The sequence below is a fragment of the Kryptolebias marmoratus genome, linkage group LG7, assembly GCF_001649575.2.
Source record: "Kryptolebias marmoratus isolate JLee-2015 linkage group LG7, ASM164957v2, whole genome shotgun sequence".
Lineage (NCBI taxonomy): Eukaryota > Metazoa > Chordata > Actinopteri > Cyprinodontiformes > Rivulidae > Kryptolebias > Kryptolebias marmoratus.
The window spans coordinates 20,049,902-20,073,529 of NC_051436.1; the positions used below are offsets into that span (position 1 = coordinate 20,049,902).

The 23,628-nt window shown below is 37.5% G+C and overlaps 1 protein-coding gene across 3 annotated transcripts in view; it reads left to right on the forward strand.

Annotated features, from left to right (window-relative positions):
* sorcs2 (sortilin-related VPS10 domain containing receptor 2) overlaps positions 1 to 23,628 on the forward strand; it is a 421,817-nt gene that overhangs the window by 188,450 nt on the left and 209,739 nt on the right. For all 3 annotated transcript variants that reach the window (XM_025007208.2, XM_017422061.3, XM_025007210.2), the window contains exon 3: positions 398 to 497. In XM_025007208.2, the coding sequence (XP_024862976.1) occupies positions 398 to 497 (100 nt within the window). The remainder of the gene's footprint in view (positions 1 to 397; positions 498 to 23,628) is intronic.

The window sequence follows — 23,628 nt, forward strand, 5'->3', positions numbered from 1 at the left end:
TAGTCCAGTCGTTCCGGATTTGTCACCGGGCTGTGGTAATATGGTGAACAGAGAGCCTATATAAGGGCCTCTGGGCAGTTTGAGAAAATAAGCAGATCACTTTTTCACAGGTTCTTACTCAGCTTATTACTCCAAAAGATGTGTGTGAAGCTACAGTCATTTCGATATAAAAATAATTTGGAGAAATTGAACTAAGATAAGATGTATAATATTATAAAATCCTTCAAGCAGTCAACAAATGGTGTAACTTGAAGGTGTTTTTTTTAAAGGTCCTCATCTCCAAATTATTTTCATGAAACACTGCATATTGTCAGATTCATTTCAAAGTGGTATTAAATAGACATAGACAGGTTTGCTGATTAACTGCTACATCTTATTTTGTCTGTCTACATTTTAGGTCCACAGACTATGGTACAACTTACTCCAAGCTCAACTTGATGCCAGGGACAACCATTGTGGTGACAAGTTTCTTCATCTGCCCAACAAACAAGAAAAAGGTAAGGCAACTGGAAATTTTCAATTTTCTATGGTGTCTTTGATTTGACCTTTATATCGCCAATGGCTAAGCCACCTAACTGATGCAATATTGTCACTGAACAATTCTACTTGGGGTAAAGATTGTGACTCTGGTCTTGTGAGTGTAGAGTTTTGGTCAACCATGTCACGGCAACTCTTTGCTAGACCAGAGGAAACAGCAATTTCATTAGGTGGAGGTGAGGTCACAGAAACCAACAACCTACGAAAATGTGAGCACCATGTTCAAAATCCTGAGTTAGTTTCACCCTTAGTCTGCTTTATTTCAAATAGAACAATAAAAAAATGTTTGCTTCAGCATTAATAAAAGTCAAATTAGTAGCAGAGTAACATTTTATTGTCTGTCGTCTTTCACATAATTACTGTTTTCAGCTGAATTTATAAACACTGTTTGAAACACCTTTTATACTTGTCTTTTAATCTCACCAGCTGGTGTTTTATGTATCATATTATAAATGGCATAGCTAACTCGTTTGCATTTCTGTTTATAAGTACTGATCGGCGATCAGAAATGCTGATTAAGATTGTAAGAAGTGTTTATGAACAGCAGCATTTATGAACTAGATTTGTGATATTAGGACATCTGTTCGCAGGGATAATTAGGCAAACTGTTATCAGTGTAGTTAAACTGTCTTGGTCCACTTTGATTGCCTACGGAATTTGGAATACAACAGAGAGAGGATTCACTGGAAGGGACACCTTAGAACCTGTTGGCCCATTTTACGACCAGAAACCAAAACACGTTGGATTATTCTGCAACTCTAAGGTGTCACTAGGAATGAGTGAGAGTGTGAATGGCTGTTTCTATGTGGCCCTGTGATGGACTTGTGACCTGTCCAGGGTGTACCTTGCCTTTTACACAATGAGCACCTGCGATAGACACCAGCTCCCCTGTAACCTTGCATGGAAAAGCAGGTAAAGAAAATAGATGGATGGACATTTTGAGTGATGTAATGACAGGTGCTAGAACTGGCACCTGTCCTACTCTAATACTTGAACAAATATGGTGGAAAAACACTAAGGGACATTTTAGATGAGAAGTTTAACCTCAAATGAATGGTGAATAATGAATTAAGAAAGGGCATTTAGTTTCCTTCTATTCAAACAGGTGCAATTGTAACAGTTCTGGTTCCCTGATGAAAATTTCACAGGCTTCAAATCTGTCTACCACCCGTACCTCTGCACCCTTTTTAACAGCGCTTCTGTGTAAAGGACTCACTGGATTCTGTAGTATTACAAGAAGTACTGCCTGAATAACAAGCAATACAGAGTATAAAATCACTGACAGGAATTTACATAGTGTACAATGCTAGTTCACTGATGTTCCACTCCACTTTTTCTAATCTTTCCGTATTATTGCATCATTTGGTGCACTTTCTTGCACCCTTTGGTTCCATGTACTTCTTCTACCCAATTTACAGTCATTCAGTCTACAGGCAACTGCAGTAACTTGGTGAATTTCAACAAGAAGGCAGCAGATAAGGTGGAGTGAGAACCACAAGGTATAGTACAATACTTGAGCTGAGATCCAACTGGACTGCCAGCTGTGGTGCTCTGTCTAATTGGTGGATGTTATCACTGTGATCCAGAGTTCCTTCAATCGATAAAAAAGATGGAGAGAGATTAGATTAAGTCACTTTTTTTTTTCACTTTCTGCTTCGGTCCCTACTCCAACCGTCGGAGGAATCTGCCGTCTTCTTCTCACACACACACATGCACACACACAGAGAGCGAACAAAAGAGACCAGACAGCATGAGAGCATTTAATTGCATGGGTATGAAGTCATCCTAATTCCCCTTGGGGACAGACAGAGAGATGAGGGAACTAGAGTGATTGGCGGTAAGAGAATGTGTTGTGACAGTAGGATGTCTGGTAAGAGGTGCTGGGGATCAAGTTGGCGCTTAAACACACCCCCAGGCTTGTCAGAAGGAAGGGACGGGATGGGAGCTCAGGTTCAGTGCTGCTCTCTGAAATCAGAGTGTGTAGGCGTACAGGAACTGTGGTTCCAAGGAAAAGACTGCTAAACGCAGATGATGGATGGACTACATCTGAAGATTCATTGGAAGATCATTAGTTCTTTGGATCACTCTAACAATGCAACAATTGGTTTACTTCCTTTTCACCCCTAAAAGTATAAGAATCATGTTTGTAAGGTGTCCCAACACAATAACGAATACACACATACCTTAGCAGTTTGTGTTCAATAGTGCTAATAGCAAAAAGAAACCAGCAAACAAGTAGGTCTGTGAGCTCTTTTCCGGGATTAAAAGCATTGTGAAGGGACCGCATGGAAAAGGTGTGACAGGCCTCAGGTAATCAATACGACTTGAGGCAATTAGAAGGAGAGGTGAGTCTTCAGACAGAGACAATGTCATCCTCTCTTTCTCCATTAAAGATCCACTCAAGACCCTTCGTAGGGGAAAGCTCCAAGGACCCTTGACAGTTTTCAGCACCAAAAGATTTGTAAATAAACTTCGTGACCAGAGGCTCAGTGTACTCTCCTTCAGCAATTTACTCTAACAGTCTCTCCAGAGGGCTGTCAACTGGGCGAAGTGTTCGCCCAAGTCTGTTTTTTTGTTGTTAAGTGCTTACTGTGTGGTCTAAATGAAGGTTCAAGTACAGGCTAATAGCTTCCAAAGCTTCCTTTCTGGGGGCATATTCCTGTCAGTCGTTGGCAAGGCAGAAGCTCTCGTTTGTTGCTCATCTAAATTAATTCGCTTTTTTTTTTCCTGCTACGTGTTGGCTACATGTCAATGGTACAAAATAGTCTTTACTTTGAATGATTCGGGTTATTAACTGAATGTGTTTCTTTTAGGACGTGTCAATTTTGACTGAAAATGACTTGTATTGGCTTAGCTTCAAGATGTACATATGATTTACAAACTAAAATATGTGTACTCTGAATGACTACACAAACAAAGTCAAAAATGACAAAGAAACGAAGAAACTGTAGCCTACATTGGTGATGCGCAACTGGGCCTTCTCTACCATTCCAAAACCTACACACACTTCACATACACACAAGTACACATAGGGAATAAAAGTTGCAGTTGCAGAAGCAGTCTTTTAAAGACCGTGAATTGGTAATAAACTGACAACACAACCTTGCAGCCTACTGGTGTCTCTATGCAGATAACTCACAACACTATTACACTTACATAGACTGGTTAAATTCCTCTTAAACACATCACTCTTCCCTTAGTTATCAGAGCAAAGCAGACCAAGTCAAGACACATGGATTGCAACACACAAAATAAATGGAACACAATCTTTAAACAATCATGCAGCAAGTGTCTGTGTGTGGGAACAAAGTGGGAATTAAACTAGTACAGTGTAATAGACTACAGCACTGTTTTAAATGGCTCCTAGTCCCTTTGTTTCTTCACTACTTCATGCCCCCATGCTGCCAAGGTGGATACAAAGAATAATATGTTCAGGTTGGAAGATCAACACAACACAAGGCTGGTGAACTAAGGACAAAGGCAGAGCAAGAAGAACAACAACAAAAAAGAAATATCCCAAAAAGAAAATGTTAAAAAGTGGTGACTGGAGGTTGACCATGTAGAATGAAAACTGGTAGCAGGAGTTTGATTGATGAGCCATAGGTATGCAGCAGAAGTGTGGATTAAACATCAGTCTCAAACACAGACAACCACAGGGAAAAAGTAGGAACGAGGAAGATGTAAGATGAGTTCAAGGACAAGTAAAGACATAATTGATGTAGAAGTGAGACAATAGTTTGCTGGTGTTCACACATCATTGACTGTGTCTCAAGGCTGTTCAATCGTTCAACCCCTGCCCTCTGGTATATTGCCAAAACAGGCAATAGACAGCTTACATTAATGCATTGGTTCCAGTTATTTAAACAGCTCTCTGAGTGTTTTTTACCTATCAATCTGACAGAAACTGAATGTGTCAGCTTCATGGTTTGCACGATTACACTGCTCAGCCTACTTTTGAATTAAACAGGAATAGGTTGTTTAAATCAAAGATAAAATGTGCTGCCTTATATTTTGCCACAAATCTTTTAAACCAGATGTTGTTACTTGATGACACGCTAATTACCTTGCATCTTGTCAAAACATATGCTCTGCTACCCTATAATGTATCTTATTAAAGCTAAAGCTCAGTAAGACTGATCTCACTAACATAATTTTGATGTTTATTATAAGATGACAAATTAAATCTTCAATAGTGACAGAAAATTTGCATATATACAACTAATTATCAGAGTGATTTGAAATTGCTGTCCTGCTCTGTTAAAATTCTGATTTTGAAGCACAACATCATCTGAAAAAACTCTGATAAATGATTATTAAATCTGTCTGTGTCAGGGCGGAGCATGGCGAACCCAGGACGCAGACTCATAATAGTAGAAAAAAAAAAAGTATTTTTTTCTTAAACAAAAGAACGAGAAAACAAAATGCTGACGTGGCAGCAAAACACTAAACATAACAAAAATCCAAACTAATACAAAAGGGCGAGAGGAGGCAAGGGACAAGAGACATTCCAGGGACAAACCAAAGTCAATGAACCAGCGAGGGAATGGAGAAAGTGACCGGGTTTTAAAGACAGAGGAATAATTATGAGAAGTGGGCACAGGTGAGTAATTACAAGTGTAGGCAGGTGGAGATGGGCGTGGCAAGTAAACAAGTGCAGACAGAGGAGGAGTGAATGATAAAAGAACACAGAAGGCAGAAACAATACAAAGAGAAGCACTACCAAAACAAAACCTGGCAGTCTGAGCTGTGAATTCAGCTGTTTACATCGTTAAAAACTACAGAATGTCATATTTCTCAATGAACAATAACCTCAACAGACAATTCAAATGTAGTGTAGCTAACATGTAGTTTAAAAAAGTAGCTTTAGATTAAAACATGAACCCAAACAGTAACTCAACCAAAACATTTTTTTTGTAAATATTTGTTTCTTTAATGGTTGTCAGTCAAAAAAAGAGGCCAAATGACAACTACTCAGGACATAAACTTTAAAACTCTTAAATCAGATTAGCAAAATAGTTATTACCCTTTGCTGTCAATGATGCAATGATGTTTTTGCCTGTGTGTGTGTGTGTGTGTATGTGTATAATTCAGCCAGTTTAACAGATATTGAACTAAAATATGGTGGGATAGTAGCTGAGAGTCATCGCCATCTATGCGCCATGTTCTTAGTGATTGTACTTGATCTGTTCTTTAATCTCTGCCATTAACTATTGGAGTCAACTCTGTTTGTCTGTTAGAAATATATCTCATGAATTATTGGTTGTATTTCATTGACATTTTCAGAAGTTAACCATTGGGTGTACATCTAAAACTGATCAACTTTTGGAGTCAACCCAATTCAAGATAGCCACCACAGGCAACTGACCTGGAAACACATATGTGGCTATAACTTAGGGAATTTTATAAATACTGAGCTAAAATTTGGAGTGTCCAAGATCATATCTTTGACTCTTCTGCTGATACCCTGTCTTGTGGTGGTTGTAAAGAAAATAGGAGAAAAACTCACAAACTTTTTTACAGTAACAATGACATTACTCCAGACGTGATTACAAAATACATTGTCTTGTATTTTTAATATCTTTCTTTGTTACAGTAACGCCCTCTAGTGACAAGAAGTGATAACAGCAACAAAACAGAACATAAATTCAGTCCACTGTATACACCTAAGAACACAACACACTGTAACCAAAGAGTTGAAAGCCTGTAGAAAAATCACAACAAGAACCACAATGTGTCTTTCGTCAAATCACATTAGAGGTTCAAGGAATTGGAACTAATTAAGACATTCTGGAGGACCTCTTGGCATCTGAATGTGGCTTCTTTCCATTTCCAGCTGAGAGGAATCTCATTCCCTGATGAGACATTTTGCCTCCTGAAGTCAAAGCATGTTTTTGAACAAAATATAAATGCATAAGAGAAACTTAACACATAAAAACTTTAGATGGGCAGCAGTATTAAAACTAGAACCTTCTTGGACAGGCGTAAAAAGAAATTATAGCACCATATAAACAGTTAAGAGGCTAAGTGTTGTCTTGGCCTGTGTGTCTATAAAGTACGGCTCTTCTCTTTGCCCTGGTACAGGCTTATAAAACTATATAATATAATATAATGAGGTTGCTTGGGTGCTCTGAATTGCCTTCAATTTAAAGCACCTTCTGCAAACCAACTCAGCAAATCTCCTAAAAGCAGCACATCACTGAGAAGATTCACAAACTCTGGGGGCATCAAATAAAAACCCTTTGCTGGTGTCCATAGTAAAGTGTTCAGTTTTTTGGTATCATGGCATCTCTTCAGGAAGACCTGCAGAAGCGATGATTTTAATGAGCAGATGAGCAGCGATGTTTATTCAGTTTCATAACACTGAACCACTTTAATTTGACAGTGCTTATGAACTAAAGAAGCCTCTCAAATGTCTACTGTCATTCCTGCTTAGCTTTTTACACACTGCACAATTAGTTACACTCTAGCGTAATATTAGTTGTTATTTTGAAATATGATTCACTATGGGTCAGCAATCCATATGGAAATGGAGCAGTGTTATTAAAATTTATCATTTTACTTAGAACCTTGCATTTCAATCAAATGAGAAAGAGAGAGAGAGAGAAATTGTACATCAATCCGTTCACTTAAGTCCAATGGGTATTTTTTTTTTAATTTTACCTAAGAGGAGTATGAAAGGACTGCATGCTCACAGAGCTTCAGTGGGTTTCTCTTCCATTAGAACTTCAGATCCAGATACAACCTAATAAGTTAGCACAGTACTAAAAGAAACAATAAGTATTGGTGCAGTCAACAAGAAACATCAACTGAAGTCAATATAATCTGTCTGTACAATGGACACGTCTCTACATACAAAGAATGAAGTTGTTAAATGTAGAATTAAGGACTAAAATAAGATTCTAGAGGTAGTTTCTTTCTTATAGTGCTTTTGCCCTTTAAAGTGCCTATAAAAATTATTGAACCCCCCTTGGAGGTTTTATGTTTATTTTTATGTTTTATTGCTGTCATAAATCAGTCATGGGCAATATGAACTGGCCTTTTCGACAAAAAATGAATAATTAAAAAAAGATATTTCAACAGCATAATACCAATTACATAAAAATATGCCATGTAAAATAAGTGACTACATAAATATTCACCCCCTTCAAAATGTCTGTCCTATTTAAACTCAGAGAAAAGATTATTGAAAAGTACAAGTCAGGGGATGGATACAAAGAGATTTCCAAGGCCCACATCCACAGCAGTTCTGTTAAATCCATCATCACAAAATGGAAAGAAATATGGGACGTGTGCAAATCTACCAAGAGCAATCTGTCCTCGCAAACTGAGTGACCATACAAGAAAGAGAATTTTGTGAGGGACCACCAAGACACCTGGGGGCTCGCTGAAGGCGTTCCAAGCTTCATGAGGTGAGAGCTTTAGATCTTGAGAGACTGAGCTACAACAAATGTTGCTCTGGTTCTTCACCAGTCTATGGGAGAGTGGCAAAGAGAAAGCCACTGTTAAAGAAAACTCAGAGTAAATCTCAACTCGGTCTGGCTGCAGAGAGGCATAAGTTTAGTTGTATGTCACTCACTCACTCACTCACTGTGCATCCTCTTTAAATGAGATCAGTGATTGCTTGTGACACACTTGTTTTTCAGCTGATTGCACTCTCTGGACAATGACGTCTGCACCGTGGCTGTTTCAAACAAATACATGCACTGTTATTCTCCTAGTAATCAGTGTGTGCAGCTATTTGTCTTGGTGATGGACTTTACAATGATATATCACCTCTCAACCATTGATAGAGGACAACCTGCCATGATCATTTACAAGATAAAACAACATAATAACTAGATAAATTGATTTCTTATTTCTATGCAAAGTTTCACACTAAAAGTAAATGGATTAGAGATAGCGATGTGAAGTAAAAAAATCCAAAAGTGCCTTTTTGAAGTAGATTTATCTCAGTGTCTCTGTAAATCTGGCACACAGTATTACCTTATACCATTCTCAAAAAATGACAATAAAAATAGGGGTCAGTTATTGAGTTTGCTGATATAATTTTGTTAGCAAAATACAAAAATAAATAAATAAATACAAAATATAAGACATATATTTGACCATACAGTTGCATGGTTTTTATAGTCTTATCACATGTTGATCCACATGAAGCTTTAACAGGTCAAATAAAAGTAAATACGAGTTTTCCATTATTGTATTTAGAATAGGGGACTTTTTACAACTGATTTTTAGAGGTTGTATGTGGTTTCAAGAAGACAAAATATTGTTTGTTGTAATTACATACTGCCATCAGACAACATGGTATTGTTTCTTTGGTGCAAGTTCATCAGCTCCTAGCTTTGAGTCCTGAGCTGTGGCTTTTTTGACAGTGAAGGCAAGATGTTTTTTTCTGTTATGTGGGATCTGTAAGAGGATTTGTTCATTTTCATTACCTTACAGAAGTTAAGTGCTTCCAAACCTGGGTAGGACACGGGCAGACTGTAAGTGCAGCTGTTCTAACGTGTTAGAGTTGGATGGTTTAAATTCCCCTATTCAAACAGAACTAAACTGTAGTCTGTTGTTGCATTTAGCCCAAACAGTTCTAGATGGAAGTGCTTTGGAGTGCTGTCCACATCTACTATGAATAGATTTGTGGAAAGCCTAAATCCAAAGTGTCAAATTTGGCAAATGACTTGGTGATTTCTATTAGGAGGGGTCTTTAGTTTTTTTCACGCTTCACTATTTCGGGAAAGCAATGGTAAAAGTATTTGACTCTGACTGACATGCCGGGAAATGTACACAATGCCTCTGCTGTATTTGGTTCTCCCACAGTAACAGATTTGTTTGAAAGGCCTTAACTGCATGATACAGCCCAACAAGGGTCTTTCCCTTCTGATTCATACATTTGATGAGTTCTTCACACATCTCAAAATATTTGTGCAACAGTTTTCCGAAGCTTAGTCACTGTACCTCTGTGTGAAAAAAACTGAATTCTCCTTCTCACAAAGTTGGCGATGATTCATGCCTTGTTCACGGAATAAATTCATGACTTTCATTACAGTTAGCAATTCATCTTTCATATTTACAATTTTTTCCAAACAGGGTCATTTGATGAAAAATGCTGTTGTGAACAATCAACTTTTCCTCTATTTTTTCCATCCTATCATACATGCTTCCAATAAGTTCACTTCTTTTCCTGCACACATCAGGCACACTATTAGTTTATTCCAGAAAAGATTGATCTCATATTACCTCTGCAAAGTTCATGCAGTTGATCCACGCTATTGCACACTGCAAAGGACATTTGCCTTTACAGCATTTTTACATTGGGATTTAGTATGAAGAAATATATTTTCTGGCAGCCACATGCCTGTTTTGAATTTGGCAACTTTTTCAAGCCTCTACTCACTGTCCATGGGTCCACACTTAGAAACAAAAATGGTCTTGTGGCAATTAAGACGCACATCACTGTAAAGTTTTTCTTAGCAAGCAGTAAATCTTTACAGCCTCATTTCTAAGCTGCATCTGTTACAAAAAAAGAAGACATCAACCAGACTCTTTGGACTGATGCATATTTAAAACATTAAAAGGTGTTAAACTACCTTTAAATCACTAAATCAGATGGAAATAAAGAACGCTAGACAAAAAGGCCAAAAAAGAACCACAGGAGATGGTGAGATGATGAAGACCAAACATAAGTAAAAAGCTTTCAAAAAGAAGAACAATGGGAAAAAACAGTAATAGACTGACTGATGCTGCAGATTTACAGCACTTCAGTGACTGGCAGTTCAAAGAGCTTTGAAGATGTGAAAACAGGTGTTCAAATGACAGTCCTGTAATGATGACCAGTTTCTGTAATTTTAGGGAGTCTATCCAATTCTTTTATGTGACTGATGTTGGGAGAGCTCTCTGCTTTTTTTCTAATTTGTATAAAACTCCATTCACATACATACAGATACAGGTGTTATATGTTTGTTTCTTCTCCTTACAGTTTAGGGTGATTTCAGAGTTATTCATGGTTCCAACAGTAGTCAATGTTCACAGTCATTCCTTTCTGAGTGCTTAATCGTAAATGCCTCTGAGACCTTGTCTGCATTGATACTCCCAAAATAGGCAATCCTATTTGTTGTTTCTAAAAATATCTTTGTAAACACAGTACTGTTTTTAGAAATGCCTTCATTTACATGAAAACAACAAAAATATTCCAAAACAATATAGTAGCCAGGCCTGTATTTGGTGCTGTAGCGCCGGTACACTACAAAACAGGAAACAAAGTCTGTTTATTATCTGTTCAAACATTGGTCTAAAATCTGTGCATTTTATAAGGGATGCCTAGTACAGCTAAGAACAGAGGACAGTAAAAAGCAAAGTTAGCTTCTAAAAGCTTTCTAGTAAGAACCAGAGGATTATTGATGTTGGATTTTTCTCAGATATTTGGTTAACCTATGTTGTCATTTGGGAGCAGTGTTTCAAATCAACCATGTAGACAGGATGCAACTGATTTTAAAACAGAGTAGTATTGACAATGGTGAGTCACAGAAAATGGATCAGTATTGGATTTTACTCTAAATTATTTGCATGTAAAAATGTGGAAGCACCAGACTTTATAAATATGTTTTTTTTCTTTTTATTTAAAGATGAAGCTTGCCTTTGTGTAGGTGGTTACAGTGAGGGACTGACAGGAGATCAGGAGAGGTGGGGGGAAGTGGCGTTCAATATGTGCAGGATGTAAAGCAGCAGGCACCGGGTCTTGGTGGCGATAGATTTTCTTTATGACACACCAGATGCTGTCCTCTTTCTGTCTTCCTGTCAGGTCACCAGTACCTCCTGCATCAGCAGTGCACAAGAAGTGTGTCAGGGTGCATAACCCTGTAAAAAGGGGAAGAGGATCTTGTCTGGTGATTGGGACTTCACTATTCAGAGGCATTAAGCAGGAAGTAAAAGAAGAATCAAAGTAAAAGGGTTCAACGTTTTATCTGTTGCTGCCCTTTTCATAAAATGTGCTTAGCATTTTGGGTTAATCCAGCTCAGCTGCTGTCTCATCACTGACCACGCTCTTTTTCTGTTGCAGTGGCTTTTATCCTTTCTGGGTTTTTTTTTACTTTTCTATCCAAAGTGTTGCTAATGCAGGTCCCTGCAGAGCATGATAAATCATATTGCCACAGTCTATTCAGATGACAGCATAGCATTAGCTGTGATCATCTTTAACCCAGCATTGATTGCAGCTATTGACCCGTATGCTCTGTCTAGTTGGACTCTTGCGAGACCCAATGAGATCAGCGCTGCCGCTCTCAGGCGTTCACGCACTGAGCCTAAATGGATTGATTTGACCTCGATCCACCACTTCTGATCAATGGGCACAGAGCCAAATCCTCTGAACCACACTGGCCCACCATGGAGGAAGCGTCAACTTTGAATTATTTGTTAGGCAGTTTTTGCAAGCATGTAGCCTGGCATCTCAGAATATTCCACAGGTATGTGTTTCTGGAAGACAGAATTGATAGGGGTTGGTTAATACTGTATTTCAGTGCAGCTGAAAAAGACTAAAGAGAACGAATTCACTGAAAACAAAAGTTGGGCACCCCAAAAAAACAAAACAAAACAAACAAACAAACAAACAAATGGTCCTATTTGGATGTAGTTTTGTACAAATTCAGATCAGTGATGGAAAGGTTAATATTCAATTTGCAAGGAGCTGGAACATCGAGATTGGACACCAGATTGTGTCAACAGATTGTGGCATCAAGTGTGGAGGAAGAGTGTTATCAGGTAGCTGACGGAGTGTCTGACTGCCTGTTGAAACAGTACATAAAGGTCACCAAACACAGAGGATACCTCGTACATGCATTATCAGCACTTGACAAAGTTTGATCAGGGTAGTATTGTGACTTTGCATTAGACTGGGTGGTCATATTGTGCAATGTGAGGACGACCACATGCTGTGAAGTTTCAGTTTGCCCCAGACAGACCACACCAAGTGAGGATTGCTGTATTTCACACTAAGAACCCCAAGTCACATACCTCTGCCATCCAGACAGAGGTATTCGACTTTATACATGAACTTGTGTCATACCTATGATTAGCACTATCCAAACGATGGGGTTCATCATTCTATGTGTTGGTTGCCATTAACACCAAAGTAGAGACAGCTGTGTTTGGCATGCTGCTAACTGGGAGGTATGGGCTGATGATGAGGGATGTCATATCAAGATCAGCAATTAGTCGAATTTCTGCATTACTAAGGGTGATCATTGTGTGTCCGGTGGGGCAGAGGAGAGAGGGACAATTTTGCTATTGTTGTGAAAAGACATACCAGTGTTACTTCTGGTATCATGGTTTGGGAAGCAAAAGTGTATGACTTCAGGTCACGTCTGGTAGTGATTTGAGGATAGTGATAGCACAGTGCTACATCAGTAACACCCTGTGTCCTTCTGCTTTACCCCTCCTGAGACAGCACTCTGGTACAGTCTTTCAACAACATAACAGCTAACAACAGTCAGGTCCACCAGTATTTCTCCAATTGAGCGTGTGTGGGATAAGCTTGGATGTCGCCTTGAACTCAGAGCTGTTCTGCTGGATCTTGAGGACAAGTTACAACAGGTGTGGGCTGACTTGCCACAGGGAAGTATACACTGGCTGTCTGACTGTTCGCTGCCAAACTGTCGCTTGTTTCCAGGCCTGCGGGGGTACTCCACCTTACTGATATGAAACCAGCAGTGTGTGCGTACCGCCAACCCAATTAACCATTTGCTCTGATATTGTAATCATTGAAATGCAGTCACATGACCTTTCAACACGTACGTTTCATTTCAATTCCACTATTTCATCTGGGTACTTAACTTTTTTTGTCAGTGAGTGTATGAGTCTTGGCAGCAAAATGAGGAGGAAGAAAATAATAATAATAATAATGAAAAAAAAGTCAGAATTTAGAATAACAATGAGTCATGACATTTCTAATTTAAATTGTCTGTAAAACCAGTTGATTCAGTATTTGAATGTCATGCAGAATCGGTCCTTGCCAGAGTAAAATTCTACTTGCTTTGACATTGCACTTTAAATGGCCTAGTTGTTTTAGTGTTGTATCTAAAAATAGATGTTTGGTACTAATCCCTTTTTATTTAAAAAACTAAGTCAAATTTGGCTCCTTGGAATTAAATACTTCATGTCTCCCAGTCAATATAATATTCCATTTTTGTTACAGGTGAAATTACACCAGCTGGTACAATATTTGTGACACTCAGCCCATTTATTGATCCAACAGCAGTGATAGTTAGGTGAATTATAGTGCTGCACATAAACTGTAACTACTGAACCCAGATCATTTTCTCTTTCCTACCATTTATTCCTCACTATATCCTGTAAACAACACTGTCATTGACTTTGAATCATTTATCTGTCCTGACTAAAACCTTCCCTCCATCTATCTACCTTATGGTACTATCAGCAGGCAGCTCCTTCCTTCTTTCCTTCCTTCCATCCGTCAGTCCTTCCGTCCTTCCGTCCTTCCTTCATTCATTCATTCATTCATACATTTCTTTCTTTCTTTCCAGTGTCTGGACATTGACTTTCTCTGTGCACTTGTGGAAGGGTTCAAACAGTCCTGGCCAGTTTCTCTGGTCAGTAAATGCTTTATGGTCTGCTTGTTCCATCTTGTTGTAATTTGCAGTTTCTATGTCTGATTTGAATAAAGGACTGGCAACTAAAGTTTTAGTTTAAAAAAATGACACTTCATTTTCTGTCCACCATCAATTAAAGTCTGAAGCTCATTCTCTCTTCGATATGTGAATTCTGCAGTTATTTTTCAGTTCAGTGCATCTTCTAAACATTTTACTCCACTGTATCTCACTCATTTTGTTGTCATATTCTAGCCATCGCTGGAGTTTTATGAAATATGCATGAAGTTTATGAGGAGAACTCAGAGGCCTCACAGAAAAACAAGTTCAACTCCTTTGGCTGTTCTTCATGTCTCTTACATCTCAAACTTACCAAAACATTCCCCCATTTTTGTGTGTGTGTGTGTTTCTTCAGGGGATGAAAAACAATTGAAAATGTGCAGCATTGACTGATACCAACACTTCACGTTCATCTGAAATCATCCTACCCTTTACAGAAAAACTACATGATCATGTTTTTCAATGTACAGATTTTAATTAAACTTGCAGAAAGTTTAGTGGATGTACATGTACAACTGATTAACCTTTGGAGTCGGCCTAATTCAAGATGTTGGCCACAGCCAATCAACCTGAAACACATCAAACACACAACTGACTTTAACATTGCATTACGTTACTTTCAAGATTTCACCAAAACGGCCATACCTTCATTATTTCCCATTAGATGACCTTAGTTAAAAGCTCTAAAGTTTTACATGTTTTCACAGGTGAAAATTGGATTTTCACATGTGAAGTTCATGTGTTTTGTTTTTGTTCGTTTTTTTTGTAAAGGACATTTCTGTTCCTTCTGAAAGCAGTGTCCCATACCATGTACAACATAATAACTTCTATTTGTTTTTTGACTTTTAGACAATTACAATATATATATATGTATATATTTGTCAGCAAAAATTTAGCTGTACACTCCAATAGACCATATTTAGGCAGCAGAAAACAAACATACTTCAGTGTTTTTCTTTTAATAAACACCATTTACCTAAAATTTGCTTGATGTGGTGCATGCAAACTGGCACAGTGTGGTCTCCTTTTAGTCATCTGATTTCTGGTGTACAGTAGTTCAAGCAGCATTCAGTATGCCTTTCTCAGCCAGGGAAATCTGACCAATCAGTGTGTCAGCCTTCTTTTGAAAGGACATTTACTGAAATGTCTGAATAACTGTCAAACAGAAGGCTCTTTCACAAAATAGTTCCTCGAAATGGCTGCAAAGACCAGTCCATCTTTTTGCTGCCTCTGGCTGTTCATAAATCCCCGATGGAGCTGCCCCTGTCCCTCACAGACATGAGCTTTCAGAAATGAAGCGAACATCACAGAACCAAAAGAGGCGTGGACCTTAATTCCGCTGATTTGATGTGAAGCGCAATGCGTTAAATGTATGACAGACTTCTTCCTCGTATCATTTTTCTAAACATGATGAAATAACTCAGTTTAGTGACTGTCTTTGTGGTTAACTTTTTTTTTTTTAAATTAAATATAAATTTTTTGTATGTCACTATCTATTTTACCTCAGTATTAAAGCTGTTTGTTGTTGTTTAATCCCGCAGCTGGGTGGTCACACAGACCATATTATCATCTCATCACTTTATTGGGCTGCAAAGTCAGCTTACTGTTTTATTTCTGTTCTACCTTACTTTGTAGAACAAAAGTCCATCAGGGGTGAGTTGGCTTTGACTTCCCTGGCCACCATTGTCCATTTAGAAATCACACCAACGCTGCCAGAAGGCATTTAAGTCCTGACCTGAGGTATCTGGTGAAAGAGCCTACAGTTTCATGGTGCCTGCCTGATGTTGAAGTAATGACTTTTGATCCACGATTTTAATGAACCATAACAGGCAGAAGGGAGTAAGTGTTGCTACAGCAAAATTCTGCATATTTTCTTTTTAATTTCTTAGCTTGTTTTTGGACATTTTAAAGCATTAAAACTAGAAGTGTGACGAAAATAAAACAGCTCAAGATTTCTTGTAGAGTTGAAAACAGTCTCGCAAAGCATTATTCACTTGCAGTCAGTAGGCTGTCCTCTGGTGAAATTAGAACTGAAAATGGCCCCACCATTTTAAATTGGTTGGGTGGCAACAGTTCAGACAAAAATGTCACTCAAGCCATGTTGTGAGAGCAGTTTCCCTACTCTCTTTCAACCTCCTGGTGAGAGGAACAGCCATTTATTTAAAGCAGAAAAGAGTTAGTGCTAATTTTACATGGTAATTTCTCAACTTTGAAGTTGAGAAAATTAAGTTTGAACTTCTCCATAATCTGTCTGTGTTTATCAGTGTGAGGAACTTTTCTCTGTGATTACGATAAGAATAAAAGCCATGCAAAGGGGTTTCACTCTGTCTTCTTCAGTTGGACCTTAGTTTTTACAACTCAGACTCTTAAACAAACACATCACAGTTACAATGTCTGCCTGAATTTATTTTGTTCATTTTATCGTGTTTTCTCTTATATTTTTAAGTTGAAACGTTAATAGCTGTTTGTACCTTTTTTCCTATAAATATTGATAAGATTTTGTTTTGTGAGCCCATTATCTCATCTTACAAGTGTCTCATTACACCCCTAATTAAAACATATTCTAGTTGTTTTGTTCAGTTAAACCTTTAAACAACCATAGATTAATTATTAATGTAGATTTTAAGTCTTTTAGCATCACACTTTACTGATTTTTATTAAAGTAGTGACATTTTGCACCTATTGTTCTGTAGAGCTTGCTTTTATAGCTCCGTAAATGATTTTGTTCTTATTGGAGGAGGAAAATGTTGCAAAAGCAGCAACGCACATTGTGAGTCTGACCTATGTTCTGATCAGATCTCAGATGCCATATGTAAAGGATACCCAGACACTTATACCAAGAAATAGTCCCATCCATTACATGAGCATGCCATCTACATAATGTAAAAGCAAACATGGCATTCCCTTAACTGTGACTGATTTGAGATCTGGGACTGAATGTAATCATTGAAGTATCTGTTTGTCCAAGATTGACTCATATGGTAAACAAAGCAAATACCGCACTAATCCGCACTGGATTATAAGACGCACTGTCAATGAATGGTCCATTTTTGAACTTTTGTCATATATATAAAGCACTCCGGACTATAAGGCGCGTACACCTCCCAATTTTTTGTAACTTCACGCAGACTGCGCCTCTATTCAAAATGGCTGATTTCGGTGCTCTAGCGGAGCTGGTTCGCCTGCATCAGCATTTATATGATCCCTCTGTGAGAGATCACAAAGATAATCAAACGGTTCAGAACTCACCATAGAGTACTGCACTGACATAAGCGTCAAGTATAAACGTCTACAGCGCTCGCTTAGGTCCGCATGCCGTGCGCCGAGCCCTTTGCGACTATAACTGAGCCTTAATGCTGCGAGCGGTGCAGCTTTGTAGTTTACTAAAGTCGTACTAAAACATTACGACTTCTTACATATATAAGGCGCTCCGGATTATGAGGTGCACTGTCGTTTTTTGAGAAAATTGAAGGCTTTTAAGTGCGCCTTATAGTCCGGAAAATACGATAGTTTCTGAATTAGACACAAAATAACTTTTTTTTTTCTACAAATGATTTGAACTTACATCTATATTTTCTGATGTGTGTGTGTGTGTCAAATTTTTCAACTTTACACCCATTCACCTATTTAGTTGTACTTTTATAATGAAAAGTCTGTTTTCACCTGTCCATGGGAGAAAGGCGAGGTGCCCCCTGGACAGGTCACCACTCCACCACAGAGCTACCTAAGGCTAATTCAGAATCTCCAGTTAACTTAAAATCATATATTGAACTGTGAGAAGAAACTGGAGTACCTAGAGAAAACTCACTTAATCGAGGAGAACATGCTAACTTTGCACAGAAAGATCCAGTAAAGTAAACCCAGAACTTTCATGTTGTAAAGCACTAAACACTTTCCCACTGTTCCACCTCATTTTGAGGATTTCTTTCCAAATATTCTCTACATCAGGGCAGGATGTTGACTACAACTCTGTACGCAAGAAGTAGCTTAATGGTTTAAAACAAATATGAGCTTGATGCAAACTTTTCACAATGCAGTATGTGAAAAATAAAATCAAATAAATCTTCATAACAGCTGAATTAAAACTCAGCTCGTGTCTCTCAACTATCTCTCTTTAATTTTTATTGAAGCCATTTTTTAAAATTAGTTTTCACGCTCTCTTTTTTATTCCATCCCATATTATTGCTATCAGTCATATTTTTATAGCTGTATCGCCATCTCTTTTAATCTTACTCCACTACTTCATCTTCTTTGATATACTGCACTCTATTCTGCTCTATCACCATAAATATTAACCCTCTAGTAGATGCTATTTATGTTTTCGCATCCCTCCTCCTGTTTTCTCCATCCTCTCTTTTCTAAAATATCTATTCTCTCAGTTTTGTCCTCCTTCCTCCTTTTGCCTGTCAACTTCAGAAGACAAAGCAGATGAGCCAGGCGCTGGAAACTGATTGACGAAGCGACGTGGGCACTCATACGTCTGCGCGTATGGAATCAGCATGTATGTACATACAGTCTGAGGAGAAAGAAAAGGGCGGAAGAGACTGGTGATATATGCCGGAGCGGATGTTGTAAACCTGTTTATGGCTTCGCTGATATATGTGCGAATGTGCGGGAGTAGAAATGCTGAGTTTTAATGTGGAGAAAGCAGCGGTGATGGAGTGATAAATAACCAAACAATGAAAGCGTAGAAGCAAAACTGAGTAGCATTACTGGCTAATAACGTGCGGTTCTTCCTTAAATACGTCCGTGAAAGTATGAGGATCACGTCTTGCTTCGTCCAGAATTATTGACAACACTTTATTTCCAACTACAGCTCGTATAGAAACATGCAGCAGAAATACACAAACTTCAAAGAAAATGTAAATGTCGAACCAAAATGAAGAACTACAGCCGAGGCAATTTTGATCCCTTTTCCCCAGGCCTGTAAATTATTCCTTAAATACATTAGTCACAATTTGATGGGATTTATGTTTCAGAGCGGCTTTTTCAGAACAGGATTTTGAGTTTGTATTTTCGCTCTTACTTACAGTATGTACATGCTAAATATGCCAAGAAATGCCTCCAAATGAAACACTTGTCACATTTGTCTAATTTGGGCTTGACTTTAACAAGACTGATTACTTAAGCTAAAATCGAAGGAGTACATAAGCCTTTAGGCATGGATAATGTTTAAAGAATCACCAAGTGTTTTATTATCCTTAGGATGAGGTTGTAATTGTATTCAAAACCACCTAAAACCAGTACATGCAGAAAGATAGGATTTCACATCAAATTATCTGCACTTTTTATCTATTTATTTATTTATATCCAAAAGCTTATTGCTTATTGCTTATTGCTTATTCAAGATGGTCATCACAGCTAATTGACTTTGCCTAATACAAAAAAGCTATGATCCAGTCAATTTTCTAGACACTGAGATAAAGTTTTTGACCCAACAACTTTTAAAGATATTCAGCCAAAAGTTTGATCTGGTAGTAGCTGAGCATGCTCCCATTCTTAACAAATTGCATAAGATCAAATATACATTATTTTCAAGATCAGCAACAATAATGAATGATTCTATAGTTTGAGCTGTGTTGTGGGTCTTTCATTAAATTTTAGCAGAGTTTGTAAGAGCACTTCAAACATTCACAAAAAGGAGATATAAGAACAAAGACTCAAATGACTAACCATACTACTTTGGCCTAAAGAAGAGTATGTCTGAGCAAAAAATAATGACAATTAAATCGATTCTACTTTAGCAAAACCAATGCAGTTTTAATAGTGCTGGTGCTAGAAGAATGTTCAATTTGTTTATGTATAGACCAATCACATGCCCTTATGTCACTCAAGAGTCCCCACTAAGGCTAAAAGAGGACCTACTCTAAAGCTAAAACATACGTTATGTAAAAGTGGTAAAAGATACAAATTAGTGTGCATCCCACCAGCAAATGACTTATTTTCATTAAAGTACAATGGAAATTTAATATCCAAATTAAAGGAATTGTAAGATTGGTATAAGACACCATTGAATCAAAGCAAACTCATGAAGTAAATTTGTATTGTTGTGTTTAAAATGAGTCCAAAATTGTATCTTACTCCATGAATCTGCATACTTATCAAATGCTCCTTAATGAAAGAGAGGCTCACCTTTTTTAAACACAGGTTTTGACATCACTACTATTTGGAAATGTGGACAAGTTCCTTTTATAGGTTTTCCAGCAGTAGTAAGCTTTGGTGCTAGAATGCATTAGAAGACATTGTAAGAAGATATTTTAAGAGGGTTTTTTTTATATATTAAAGTGCAGGACTGTTCATAAATGCTGCACAAAATTGGATGCATGTTGCTTTGATGTTGTTACAGTGTATTTAATTCTGAACTACCATTTTGTTGCTTACACCATTCAGCAAAATTTGTTGATTTGCATAGAACATGCATTCCCTCATATTTCATGATTGGATTGCACTCTAACCCATGCAATGAAACATTTATAAAAGACACGAATGGCAGTGAAATTGGAGGAATTTATAGTATCCCAGCGTTCTGCCTGCAGTTTACTCAAAATGGAATATAAAAGTTGTTGTTTTCCAGCTGTGAGTGGCTGGCTAATTTCTATTCATTTGGCGTAAGTGCTGCACGTTGTATTTGCGGAGGACATGCAGTCAGGGTAGGAATACGTTTTGGGAAAGATTGAGGTTATTGTTCTTTAGAAGAAAACAACAACCGCAACAATAATTGTGATAGTAAGGGCTTAGATACACACTTTTGGGTCTTGAAGTTGAACTAAAGTACATCCTCATCAGTCACATCTCTGCCGTGGTTTCAGCTCAACTCGATTCGACTGTCCTCTCAAGAAAATATATCAGTCACTTAAATTCTGTCATCAAAAGCCACAAAGGAGTGTCTGTTTATGTTCAAGCCTTTGAGAGACTGGAGGGTTTACGGCGGAATGAAATGTGAAAATCAGTTCTGAAAAAGACAACCAATCACTAGAGGAATATGTAAGTGGCTTGCAGCAAAAGTACACATCAGGCTATGAATGTCGCATTTCCATTTTAGCTTTTTTAAAAAAACAATCAAACAAAAAATCCCAAGTAGGAATAAGGATAGTGAATTAGCCAAGCTACAAATCAGTTCAAAACAGTGTTTACTTGTTTGAGGTATAATACTGTTTTTGGTTACTGTTCTTGCTTAAATTAAACTGATTTAAATTTAATTTATTATTTTGTGTTCACCTTATAGGCTACAATGTTTAAAATGTGTTTCAGGCATGGTGAACATACAGTAGTTCCTAAATCAGTGGTTCAGATCTAAGACTATTGTGGATTGCTGCCATTTAACAACTGTATGTCAAAAAATTTACAGCGGTTCATGCAAATGCTGATTTATACATTTTTTCACTGCTATCAATTTTGCATTACACAGCTACTCTGGCATAAATGTTTTGATCTTCCTGCTTGAAATGCCCCAGGCTGTGCTGCAGAAAGCTAGCTGCACTTTGCATTTACTTATATCGATAGAATTCCATGTAATTAACCATGTAATGTGAAACTGATGGCGATGTAAAGGCTTAAAAAACGGCATGAACCATTGTGATTTTTTTTTCTTTTTTTAGATCAAAGATGTTTGAATAAAGCGGAAATCCACTTTGGTCTTGGCCATGTTTGGACTAGCCATTAGCTTGTCAATCCAGACAGATTTAAACTCTGTCCTAACGATATTGTCAAAGAAGTCTTTTTGATTTCTATAATACTATACTATACTATAATACTAGTTCCTAAACACAGAAACGACAACCCAGATAATCCCGGTTTACAACACCAGCTTTTATCATTTCTTCACATTCCCCATCAGGTTTCAAAGCAAATATAAGTAAAACAAACTGTTTGACTTCTTATTAACTTGAAATTTCATGAGGCCAATGTCTGGGCATTTAAAAAAGCTTAAAAAGTATAAAAATGACGCCAGAATACGTATCAGAAATAGATATTTGTAATAAAATGCTGGGAAAAAATATTATAAAACATGATCTAATGTCCTCCCTTCTCTGGAGATTAAAAGAGTTTTGAATCAGTAGATTTTCACAATGTCTAATCTGTTTTATTTTCCAAAACCAGTTCCCAATTCCAAAAATGTTTAATACTGTATAGAAAAGTACTACTTTTAGAATATTTTCAACTCCACTGTGTGTGGAAAAAAAGTAGTAAAGTAACATACATGTATTTAGCAGTGGAAGTCCATTAAGAACCAAACTTTTAATGTCAGTTTTATATTTTAAAATGTTAAATTAACTAATAGGCCGTTAAATAATTTTTTTAGCCCTTCATTTGTGACTCTATTTTATGACTCAAATTATTACCAGTTAACGTCCAGTAACAGCAATGCAGTTTTTTTTTTTCAAATAATATCATGCTCATTTGCTCATAAAATTAAATCAGAAGTGCAACACTTTAAATTCATTTAAATATGAGTGCTACCACACTTTTTCTTTCTGAAAAAAAGTTAGGACTCATAATTACCAAGCTCCCTCTATTGCCCAGTGAGAAATGCCTGAACCTCTATACTGAAATGACAATTCATTTCTGCTTCGGTTTTTATTAAACTTGTTTAATTTAATTCCGATGGGCAGCATTTGTCTAGATACTGTAAAATGTATCTTATCTTTCTGCTTCTGGCCTTCAACATTTTAGAATTACAACTGTGTCAAAACACTCGCTCACACTACAGATGGTTGCATTCCTTGTTAAAGTTCTTGAGGCTCTGATTATATTAAACTGCTGACCTATCCTAGTGCTTATTCAGTGCTAGGAGAAAGCCTTTGCCAATGGACAACATTTTTACAAATGCATTTTCTCTATTTGTGAATCAATTCTGAAGTTCAGTAAAACAACAATGGCATTGTGTATCTTTAACCTGCAACAATGCCAATCAAATCAGTGTCATAATAGGAATGAAAAGTAAAGTTGAAATGCTTTTTTGTTGGACTTAGCATGGCAACCCCACTACAATATAATAATTCAGCGTAGAATCTGTTTGTTCTTTGCCTGGTCTCTTCGAGGTCTTTGCGTGCATATTAAAAATGCAGTGGGCTCCTCCAATAAACACGATGGATGAAGAGTGGGGGAGTGTAAAGACAGCGATGGCAGTGTATCCATGGCATGGGACTTTTGCGCGCTGGAGTGCCTTGTTTGTTGAGAATTTAAAGCAGTACTGGTCACACTGGCCACATGCCTAGGCTACATCTGTGATTGTGACATGGTCATGGAAACAACCTAGCACAGATGGGATACCCATTGCAATCAATCAATCAATCAAATTTTATTTGTATAGCACATTTCAGCAGCAAGGCATTTCAAGGTGCTTTACATAATTAAAAAACAAAATAAAAACAGCATGTGACAATGAATAAACAGTAAGAAAGAGACAAACATCAAAAACCCGCACTCTAAC